The sequence below is a fragment of the Pteropus medius genome, unplaced genomic scaffold (assembly GCF_902729225.1).
Source record: "Pteropus medius unplaced genomic scaffold, Ma_sr-lr_union100, whole genome shotgun sequence".
Lineage (NCBI taxonomy): Eukaryota > Metazoa > Chordata > Mammalia > Chiroptera > Pteropodidae > Pteropus > Pteropus medius.
The window spans coordinates 12,280,590-12,292,950 of NW_024351543.1; the positions used below are offsets into that span (position 1 = coordinate 12,280,590).

The 12,361-nt window shown below is 37.9% G+C and overlaps 1 protein-coding gene across 33 annotated transcripts in view; it reads right to left on the bottom strand.

Moving 5' to 3' along the window:
• The window catches only part of ARPP21 (cAMP regulated phosphoprotein 21), a 151,607-nt gene that overhangs the window by 58,653 nt on the left and 80,593 nt on the right, over nucleotides 1-12,361 (bottom strand). For 24 of the 33 annotated variants that reach the window (XM_039843420.1, XM_039843400.1, XM_039843396.1 and 21 more), the window contains 2 exons: nucleotides 10,952-11,181; nucleotides 4,941-5,174 (listed from right to left, as the gene is read on the bottom strand). In XM_039843420.1, coding sequence (XP_039699354.1) covers nucleotides 4,941-5,174; nucleotides 10,952-11,181 — 464 coding nt within the window. Of the gene's footprint in view, nucleotides 1-4,940; nucleotides 5,175-10,948; nucleotides 11,182-12,361 lie in introns of all 33 variants that reach the window. The other 9 variants (XM_039843421.1, XM_039843408.1, XM_039843410.1 and 6 more) reach the window with 3 other exon arrangements.

A 12,361-nucleotide genomic window follows, 5' to 3' on the forward strand; every position in this document is an offset into this window, starting at 1 on the left:
TATCACTGTCATTTAATTTATTTTATATATTTTTTCTTTTTGTAAAAATAACTTCTGGATTTAAAATGTGCAACTTGGTTTTCCTCCAAAACCAGTGATGTGAGAATGGATGAAAAAACAGTTCAATTTTCAAAATTTTATCAGCCCATTTAGAATTCTAATCTTTCATCGCCCCTCACCCACCTCCACCTTTGTATCTTAAAAACATAAGAGGAAAATTTTAGGTGCTTAACATTTACAAAATTTTCACAGCAACTTTATATGAAATCGTTTCAAAATCAGCCTCACTCTGTACTTACACAAACACACATACAAACGTACACACGAAGATGGAAAACTAAAAGAAAGAATCTATTATATTCTATATCGGTGTTCCCAACATTTTCGACATCAGGGACCAGTGTTCCTATGAGAATCTAATCCCTGAGGATCTGAGGTGGATCTGAGGCAGTGATGCTAGCGCTGGGGAGCAGCTGCAAATACGGATGAAGCTTTGCTTGCTGGCCCACTGCCCACCTCCTGCTGTGTGCCCCAGTTCCTAACAGGCCAGGGACCAGTACCGGTATACAGCCCGGAGGTTAGGAACTCCTGGTTCTATATGACCTCCAATTTACTCCCAGGGAAGTGTGAAAAAACTGACCATAATCAGGGTGAAAAACATAACCATAAAATATTCAGAGGTTCTTTGTGATAAATTTTAGATCTCCTCTTTGAAATATTATTAATATGTTGTGGACCAGAAAAAAGAAATGTTTCTAAGCAATTGCATATGAAAAACAATAAGAATTCACTTGGGTAGAGGGAGACGGAAGGTTGTCCTGGAAAGAGAAAAGAGTATAAAAGATTGATTTTATGCTCACCAAGGAGATGTAAAAATAATGAAGAAAATGAAAGAAGTAAAACAGATAGCAGGAAAGAGAACAAAGACAATTTCCTACGAGAGTGAGGATGGCAACTATTGGTTTTCAAGTCAGGCAATGCTCACCTTTCTATATTCTATCATTTACACCAAATACAGATGCAATTACCACTGAATACAAGCAATTAGTTTGAATGACAGCTGCTGAAGACCAAAGGGGAAAGAAACACTACCTGGCCTTACGACTATTCGGCTAAGAGGTTTTCATGTCAGGAACTTCACTACTGTGCCCTGCAGGCCCTGACATGTGTGTTGGCGTGGGTAAAGAGGGTGCGATGACAGAGGTAAGCCAGGGTGCCCTGAGCTCAGAAGAAAGGATTCAATGCATTGTGCTCCTTCCTCTCAAACACGTGACATTAGGTGAAAAACTTCTCCCCTCTCCACATCGACCTGTACAATGTGTCGTAGATTTTATTTTACTAACATATAATTACTGAGTACCTGCACAGTGACTAAAGACTATGTTATCTATTCCAGGATTCAAAACAAAAACAGAAACACAACTAACTATGAGCTCTCCCCAGAGAGAGCTTATAAATGTGCTGGTAAGAAGAAAATGAACCCAGAGAAAACTGACACAGGAAGCAAAGTAGTCACGTGCTCTTGGTTCCTGACACTGAAGCGTTTCTGCCAATGGCGTGGCAAAAAGTATTTATTTAAAAAGAAAGAGAGGGGGTGAAAAAAAGATATTTTCCTTTCTTAGTTTTTAGAAGGTGATCAATCAAATTATAAGGGAGTTACTGATCATGGACAGGTAAGGATTTATTCAGATCTTGTAAAAATACATTTATAGACAGCACATAAAAACTTCATGATGCAATTAAGAAAAAGATGGAAACAGTTTGAATAAATAAATGCTAGAAGTCTTGTGAAAAACAAAATGTATAAGGTCATGGAAGCTCAGAGCATTTGAAAGAGACCAGCCCTTCAAGGCTGCTCAAAGTGAAGTCCCTGCAGATGGCATGCCCTCACTTCACACACTCATGAATTTGCACCAGATGAAGGGAAAGCAAAATGGAATAACAACATATACGGACATTAACAAGTACTTGAGGGATGCCAAAGGTTATTGGCATCTCTGGATAGTACTGAGCTGAAAGAATACAGCTAAGCAAAGATGAACTGTTTGCTAAAAATTTCCAAAAGGAGGCTGAGTCTGAGACAGCTGGAGGAAGATCAAACTCAAGAATCAAACCCAAGCTTGCCTTGCAAGGACGAAGATGTTTCACAGCGATAACTTTGAAAAAGAGCTTTTGTAGCAACTTACCCATCCCGATGTGTGAAAAGCAAAGAAAGAATGGGTCAGAGGTCCTGAGTTAGAAATAGACCAGCTGAGAGCCGAGTCTAAGGCCAGACAAAATAAAATGTGGCTGTATTTGGAGAACTGCAAGAATATTTGTGGGCAGGGCTGATTTCAGTGAGCCAAATATTTAGTACTTAGTAAGAGCCAAGTCTATTGCGCTGACAAAGGAAGTTTCATTTATGTTTCATTTAGTAGATATGATTGGCAGACACCTTAGTATTTTCAAATCATAGCTTGTCTTATTCCTACTTAAGACAGATATTTTACCAATCATAATTTTATACATGAGCCACATTCTCAAATATAAGACATTAGATGAAAAACTGCTCCCTATCCACATGAACATGTATAATGGGTAGCAGATAATATTTCTGTAATATGTAATCATTGAGCACAGTGCCTAAGACTACTTTGTTATCTACTCTAGGGGGGAAAAAAAATAGCCAAGTATGGCCTTTACCTACAAGGAGCTAGCTTATAAATGTGCTGATAACAAGGAAATGAACCCAAGGAAAATTCACACAAGAAGCAAAGTAGTCACATAGATAGATAGATGATAGATAGATAGATAGATAGATAGACAGACAGACAGACAGCTAGATAGACAGATAGATAGATGATGGATGGAGAGAGAGATAGACAGACAGACATGCACATATACACATATATATCAACATGTGTATACATATATATATATGTATACATACATACGTACATACATACATGTGCATATTTTCAATATTAAAAAAATCCCACATTCTGTAAAAGAAGAAACATCATAATCACCTTACATCTCACCACTCAACCATGGTCTACAATATATTGGTACATTTTCCTTCTGGTCTAGGGATATGTCTAGCATTTATCAGATCAGAGAAATATGCATGGTGAAGCTGTTCAACAGTGTTATTAGACCCTGTTCCTTAGTTAGGGTCCTTTTTCAAAGGAGATATTTTGATAACAGCTCAAATCACTCCATCCAGTGAATCAGAATTGGGACTTGGCACCAGATAGCACTTTATTTCTTTTTCTATAAACAAGATTACAGATAATAACATACGCATACACATGCACAGCCACACTATCATTACAAATAATATTCTTGCATTATACCCTAAAAATAGTCTGTTGAGCTTTTTTGAAACACCACAATTTTGCTTAAAACAAACCACTCAAAACTAATACTTAGTGTGTGCTCTTGTCTACGAGCCCTCCATCTCAATTAAAAGTGAAAGAATTTAAGCCAACAGAATCATGTACTTCGAGTGCCCAGAGTAATGAATATGATCCTGGTTTTCTTTTAATTTCCTTTATAGTGCTTACAATGATCCAAAGAAAATAAAAGCAATCTAATATTCTTCTTAGCAGTCTCTAATCGGAAAGCTTTCAAATGGTTTTCAATAAAATGATTATGCCTTCTTTTCCCTGAAGCTGATGACATTTTCAAAATGTCTCAATCAAACACCATGCCTTGAGAATGTGCCATATGTTTTCATGAAAATGTGGCAATTATTCAAGTAACTCTTTTACTATCGTTCTCATGTTTCTCTGCATTTCCTAATTACTAGTAGCACTATATATGTGAGAAGATTGAGCCAGATTATTTTTAAGAGAATTGCATCTGGTTTTGCATTTTCAAATTTAGCTAATCAAAGAAATACTCTGCAATAATCTAAACCAAACCTCAGATATATCTTGAGACAACTCAATTTTTTTTTCAGCCCCTTATAAAGGCTTCTAAGGAAGCTACTAGTCAATGTCGAACTTTCCAACCTAGGGTTTCTCAATTACTGCGCTACCGACATTCTGGGCTGGAAAATCCTCTGTTGAAAGGGGCTGTCCTGTGCATTGCAAGATGTTTAGTAGCATCTCTTGCATCTACATTCTTAAATATTAGTAGAAGTCCGCTCCTCCCCAGGTCACGATAATCAAAGTATCTGTAGATATTGCCAATGACCTTGGAGGCACAGGCAACATTGTCCTCCAATGTCGAGAAATTACCCCTATGAAGCAGATGTTCTTCAGGCTATTTGCTCAATGCTCTGGGTCCTTTGAAATCAGCATGGAAGTTAACTGACTACTAGGAAAACTAAAAAATAAAGAACAAATGGCCATTTATCATGGAAAGAACTATAACGATGAAGTTACCAATTTTCTGACCCCAGCAAAACCAGTCTAAGGCCTAAAATCTCTAAAATATGTAAGGATTTGCTCTCTGTATACTCTCTGTCACTGCTATTCCTTATTCTCCAGGAGGTGTTGGGTGAAGGTACAAAGTGAGAAAGCAACTTCCATAGTTAATGATCCACTACATGTCCCGGTTAATATCTCAAGTTCCTGAAATATCGTGGGTACAAAAACACTTTTAACATCATAACAGGCTATCCATGGATTTATTCTGAGAAACATAAAGTTTTAATTAGTATATCCCAGTTCCTCACTCAATGATCTCTGATCTTAGTTCCTAGGAATACATGAGACACATTGTGGTCAGTGAAGAGAAGACAGAGAAAAGTAGATATCTCTGGGAAGTCTCTATATCTATATTAATACCGATATCAATATGGAGATATAGATTATAATTATAGACTTGCCCCTCCACAGCAGTTCATGCTCCATGCTCTCGTGCTCAGGAATTTTCAGAAAACTTGCTAGTAAATTGTTAAGATCGAACACGAGCAAAATTCTGGTCCTGCCAAAGCGAGGCAATACACTAACCTGTGTGTGGATTCAGAAGGATGCTTCCAGGCGGGATGCCTGTTGCAGCTTCGAGTGGAAGGAGTATATAGCCAGTGCTGTTGGCGCCAACCTGGCCCCCCATTCCACTCTCTGGATAGGGTACACAGCCAGGAGAACTGGCTGCCACGCCTGAGACCAGGGGTGTACTCTGGAGAGGGGGATGGGTGCGGGACAGTGATCCTGACGAACCGGCACTGCTGGAAGACTCAGAACCTACAAACAGAGAGAGATAAAAACCAACAGATCATTCAACAGCTCTGGGTCTAAATGCTTACTTTAAATAATCCATCACTAAAGAATTTTAGGTGAGTGCTGTAGGACGAGATTAACTAATGCCCCTCCCGCATTTTGCGTTTATATTTTATTGAAATATTTGCTACATCTTTTTCTGATGTATCAATTTCCTAGGAAAGAGAGATAAAGAATGGTTTCATTCAGCCTTCTCACATGCCACTAGGGTGATAAATTAATAAATAAATGATACCTTGAAGTTCCAAACCCAGCGCCTGAAAACTCCCATCACCCTGAGTAATTAATGCCATAGAAATGTCTTACTGAGCTGTCATGAGAATAAAATGACTAGGATGGAGATTAAAGATACTGCAGTGTAAGGAGGAGTCCTATGATGTGTTGATTATGCAGATGGTTCTTCAATATCTCTAAAGTTGAATTTTGAAGGCCCATAGTCAGAAATAATCTTTTCCCTCAGGTGGGAGTAGAAGAACTAGATCATACTTATTGAGAGTGCTTAAGATCTGCACTGTATTTCATATATTCATAGACATCTTATTAACATAGCTAAGAGGTGGACCAAAGACAGTTTGGCCTTCATGGCAAAGATTGAGCATCTTCATATGACATAGAAGAGTAAAGTCATGTGGATGTTTATGGACTGTGGATTTCTCAAACACGTAGGTAACTGGATCAATGAGCAGAAGCCCCCAATCATCTCCCTCTCCCTCCACTGTGGACTCTAGCCCCAATCATCTCCCTCTCCCTCCACTGTGGACAAAGAAATATCTGCTATATCCCATGTCCTTTAGGCACTAGCTGCTATTCACTGCAACTGGACCATGGGACCCTTGACCATGGTCATTTTGGGCAGTGAATATTAACCAGAACATTGGAGAGAAAACACACCAAGCAAAATTTCTATGTCTGTGAATTCAAACTAATAGATGATTTAGATGATATCATAGCTTATAAGAATGTAGTGCAAGAAATTTTTAAATTACTAGCCCACAAATATTGATTTATGTCATTAAAAATGCATTCTTCTGTCTCATTGAATGGTAACATATGTAAGGAATAGATAAACTGGAAATCTTTTTAAATAAGTGATAGGAATGTACCATGCAACTGCAGAGAAGAAAGACTGATATTTCTTGAGCATTTAGTATGTGTGAGCACTTGGATAAATACTACTAATAAGTACTATTACTGCTTATATAGATAGGGAAATTGAAGCATGGAGAAGTTAGATAACTCAAGTCGACCCACATAGTTAGATAATGACAGAGCTAGGATTTGATCTTGGCAGACTAATCTAGATTTAACCATGACCCAAATGCCTTCTGAAAGCACATGTATGTGTATACCATGGACTGGCACAAGTGTTCTCAGGTGAGAATCTTCTTTGCTTTTTCCATGACTTGATTATTAATAATGATAAAGTTTCAAGTTAATTCAGGATGTTCCATCTAACTGATTTAAAATACTGTTGGGCTTCTGAATAACACGTGGGGAGAAAATTAAAGGATCTAAAAAGACATTTGAAAATGCTGAGTAATTTGAGACTGCACCACTGATGTTATGACCCTGAAGTCACAGCCCCAATACAAACTGAAGAGTTTGTCATATGACTTGATGTTACAGTACAAGTTTGACCCTAGCACAGAGAGAGTCATCACCAACAGCAGCAGCAGCAGCAACAACAGTAATAATACAATAAAATTTCCTGCTAATTTTCATAGCATCTTCATTTTGAAGATGAGAACTGATAATCAGAGATGTTAAGTAAAATTCCTAAATGTACTTAGTATGTGGTGGATTCTGAGCTTAAACTCAAGCACCAGGAATCTATGGACATGCTCTAAGCCACCAAGTTTTCTTTAGAGTAATTCAAAAGAGAACCAAGTAGGGCCAGGGCACTGAACAGCTTGTGCCAAGTCCTGGGGGATACTGCACAGAAATTCACTGCTACTCACAATGGGGTGCCCAGAAGTTGAAGCTAGACCCTAAGGGACAGGTTGTGGGAGGTGTAGGGAGAAGACAGCAGGGTGGCTGGGTGAGAGACTCAGGTAGACATTCAAAAGAGAGACGAAAAAAAGGAAAAAAGAGAACATGGGGAAAAATTGAACAAGAGATCACAAGGCAAAGCAAAATGGAAAACTGGGAAGGGAGCAGGACAGAGGGGAAGGGCACGGGCAGACTCCCAGGGAGTAAGGGGAGCGGTCACTCTCCAAGGGGGAAACAGCCTGAGTTTGGGTTCTAGCTCTGCCAGTTACTAGCTGTGTTTTCCTCAGGAAGTGACTACGTCCTTGGACCTCAATATCCTCTTTTGTGAAATATAAGCCACCAGCCTAGACAAGTAATAATGATGGCCTTGACTTTAGACAAATTTCTTCCTGACATAGGCCTTTTACCTCCCTTTTTTAGAGCATTTCTGATCCCTTAAGATGTAAATATTCTCCCAGCAATTTATCAGTTTTACAATCCAGGAATGTCTTTCTTAAGGATTTGGGCGCCATCCTTTGAAATGTAATCATCAAGAAATAGTCCCTTATTTGTCAGTTTCTGTGGAAGGTAAGAGTCTGACTCTGATAAACACCAATCCGCAAACACAGATGGCTTAATCAAATTGACCAATCCCCTCTCTAATGTCCTCCAGTACTCTTCCACGAGCTCACTTATAAACTTTCCTGCCTTTTGTTTCAGCAGGGTTGAGTTTAACCTCTCGCCCCTATTGTGACAGTCTTCAGTCTGATTGCCATAGTTGTGAATAAAGTCTTCCTTGCCTGCTTAACTCCTCCAATGCAATTTCTCTTTTATAAGGACCCTGCACCATAATTATATTTTTTCCTGAATTAAAGAAAATGTTTTGAGATCCAGGGGTCAGGGTTCAGTAGAATAACCTAAAGCTTCCGAAATTACAAGGAGGAAGAGAGTATCCAGGATGTATTTGTGTAGTGATGAAAATAAACACGAGGAAGAGGAAGTGATGGCAAAACGAGATGTCTTGCGTCGGTTCCAAAAATACTCTAGGGTGTAGACAAGGCAGGTGATAACAACAAGAATACCCTTGCAACCAGAAAACAAAATACCAGGCCATGTAAAATTATTAAAACAAAGCAGAAAAATATCTTATTTCTCCCGAGCAGTTGTTCTCAAAGCTTGGTCTCTGAATAAGGTCTGGGCTTTAAGAAATCTTTCATGTGATGCTGATGCAGCTAAAGTTGAGAACCCCTGCTCTGGAGATGAAGAGGGAGAGATGATAGTAAAACCATGAAGTTTGGCCAGTGTGGAAAGAAATAGACATTATACTCTTACTTTTCAGCCACATCACCTCTCCTAAGAAACAGTGATTTCCAGTGCAAGCACCACTCTTTGTGAAGAGAACTTTGTGAAGTTCTCTTCACAAAGAGGAAGTAATGATGTAATGACATCATCTACCTCCATAGGCGTGCACTGGACACCTGTTAGGTGACCATTCCTGTGCTCAGTGTGGCAGATACAATAGTAGAAAGGCAGCCCAGGCCCCAAGACAGTGTGCTCGTACATCCAGACTTCAGTAATACACTTTTTCCAAAATGTGAGAAAACATGTTTCCTATCTGGAAAAACTCTCATTATTATCTATTTAAAGCTCAAATCTATGTAATTAGAGGAGGAGAAGAGTAATGTAAATGTCACAACTCCAGACTTGGTTTCTGAAAGGTCAAAAGAAAGTTTGTAATTCCACCGTGAACAAAGAGGAAAAATGGAAACTTGTGCTGTTCTGAAGCTCCGTGACAGCAAAACTGACAGCTTTGCTTCATAAAACCATCTTGGGAAATTGTGAGTTTGTTTTGACATCCTATCTTGATCGCCTTTAATATATATATATATTTTTTTGCTTTCCATTTCTGCACCTTGACAAGCTTTCAAATGGAGACACTTAGATTAAACGGAAAAAAAAAAATGTCTGAAACACAATTTCTAATCATTCTTCAAAGAATGTGGCATTTTAGCATTCTTGAAGTGTTGTAAATGTTTCCAAAAAGCTTTGCTTTGGAAGTGATTGGGGGTGGGTGCATGGAGAATGACGATTAATTTAAAAATCCTAAGAGCTCTTTTGGTGTGCTGAAAATTTTAAGTGCACCATTTAAGGTACTTGGTTTCTGCCTTTTAAGGAGATTTAAAACTATTTAACCTTTCTTAGTTTACAAAAGCTTAAGTGCACCACTGTGGATTTTCTTGACTTCGATTGCTGTTATAGTGGGATATAAGAGCAATTAATTAGAGAAAGAAATCAAGAATTCTCCAATTGGTGAATAAAAATGACAGAAGGCAGTGTGAGCCCGCCTGAATCTTTCCAAGAAGCAAGATATATATATGTATATATATATATATATATATATATATATATATATATATATATATATAAATATATATATATATATATATATATATATATATATATATATATATATATATATATATATAAATATATATATATATATATATATATATATATATATACATATATATATATATATAGTAGTGACTATGACTAAATGCTATTAATTTTCTGTCTATGTAGGAAAACATGAGATAATTTCTCAGGAGGCATTTGTCAACAACATAATTATGTTACATCATTAGCATAATGAATCTAGATTTCATAGAATCCCCCCTAGCGTGAGTGTGACTCTTGGTTAGGAAAGTGTTCAGTCTAGGACAGCCCATGGCTAACCTCTGGTTGGTATTGTCTATTTACTATCCTCCTCCTGGCCCCAGCCATCCACTCACTTGCAACCCCAGGCCATAAATTTTATGAGGTTTTTAATGGTGAATGTTTGAAAATAATTTGAAACCAATGGTGAGGAATTCTTGGGAGACAGAAGAGCTAGTGATGGCAGACCATGAGGGTTATTTTGCAGACTCATATGAACACCATGGTATTGATGCTTCCATTAGTTTAAAGTTGTTTCAAGTTAACGGTTCCCCTAGATCTCTCATTTTTATGTACCTCCCAAAGACTGCTCATGCAAACTTGACCTATCTACCTCAAAAGATCACTTATTCTCTTAGAAGGGAAAAAAAACAGGAAAAAAGATGCATGGAAACTTTTGAGGCTTACTTTCCTTATCTACCAAGCGGGGATGAAAACATTAAATGGCAATAATAAAAATAAACAAGAACTAGTTTTTATTGGAGGCTAATAATTTGCCAGGTGTTATTTGAATTGTTCTGTGTGTATTAACTTCTGGTCTTAACAATAACCTTGCAACATCGGTGCTATTATTATTCCTATTTCTCAGATGAGGAAACTGAGACACAAATAGGTTAACTAACTTGCCCGGTATCATACTAACAGTATGCCAAAGCAGGAATGGAAACTACTAATATCATAAGTACTTACAATGTGGTTATAAGCAATGAATTGCAGCATTAAATTTTTTTTAAAACCCTAAACTTTACAAAATAGTTGCCATGCACAGGTGCCTTGGCAACTATTTGTATATAAATGATTGAAATTAAGCTTAAGTAGTCTACTGAGAAGGGTTAGAGTAATATTCCATTATAACCTATATTTTATAGATAAGTTAACTAAAGATTAGAGAGGTTAATAATTAGATCTAAGCACACAGCTCGCAATAAGCAGTATTGTTATTTAAACTGCGCCTTCTGATTGTAATTAATATCATCATCATTAGTTAACTCAAGGTCAGAGGAAATGGTAGAATTCAGAAAACACCACAGGACATAAACCCTTTCAGTACTAACTACCTGCTTTAGACAGCTTCCCGGTACTCCTGGTACTGGACGTGCTGTCACCCCTGGTCAGCACCGTGATGCCCCCAAAACTCGCCGTCTTGGTCATGGCGGGCTTGAGATTGCGGTTGGAGCTGTCAGAGTCTGTGCTGCTCCAGGCCCTTTGGTGATCGGACCACTTGAGTTCATTCTCAGAGCTGCTCTGCCGACTCCCGGACGTTCTTCCTGAGCCATCTCTGTTGCCCCTGGAGCACAGCCATCAGAAAGATGCACAGGCACAATGTGACGTTCCAGGAGCAGTATGGACACAGAGTGGGACCTTTCTTGGAAGAGTCATCTACACCAAACCCTTCCTGTCAACCTCTCCATTAAATCTGTCGCCTCACAAACAGTGCTGCAAATATCTCACTGATGCACAGACAGATAACACATCACACATAACACTCATGTTAGAAACAGAAAAATAACTAAACCTAGAAATGTCACACAATCCCTCTGCCAGTGAAGGACAAACTAGAAAAACATGGTACAAAATATTGTTAACTTCTGTCGTGGAGAGGAGAGGGGGATAAATTCTCCTCATCAAAATAAACCATGAGTCAATATTTGGAAACAATTATGATCCTAAAAGTAGTTCCCACCTAAGAAGAGTTTTGTCTCTCCCTTCAGCTTCAAATAATTGGACCATGGAAAAATGCACACAGTTCCAAGAAGCCATTTCTTATTTTCTACCTTTATGAGATATATATCTGAATTCATTAAGGCTTTGATGGACAGCACAGAAATCACAGAAATTACTCTGTTAACCTATGGTGAGACTTTTGCTCAGTGAGTTTAACCTTCACGGGCAGAGGAAAGAGCCTTTTAATCCTTTTCATATGGAAAAGTTTGTGATAATATCAACAACAGTGTAAACAGTATACTGACATGAAATGTTCTAAGGGGATCGATGGAAATAACAAAAAAGCTCCAGAGGTGAAAAAACACATTTGTTCAAAATTCAAAAATAATGAATGTATTGGAAGAGAACCAATAGCCAGAAGGGAATTTTGAAGACTCCAGAGAATCTCTAAGTAGTGTGCAAAATTGCATGTCTTTTTTAGAGCAAGTCGATGAAATTTGCATTTTCATTGGTTTCCAATCTGCTTAAAGAGTAACTGAGTTAATATTTTCAAGGCTTTTTCTGCAGTTGGAAATAATGGATAATTAAAATATTCTGATTCTCCTGGATTACAAATAAGTAAAGGGGACATAAATCATGGGCAATAGATAGAACCCCTCATTTCATATCACTATGCAACGTGACATACTCATTGCAGATAAATAATGTTAATAAAGTTTTCTAAAGACAATAATGAACTGTTGAGATGTTAGAAGTAAGCATATCTGTTTGAAACACTCACCAACCAAATTGTACAAAAGTTA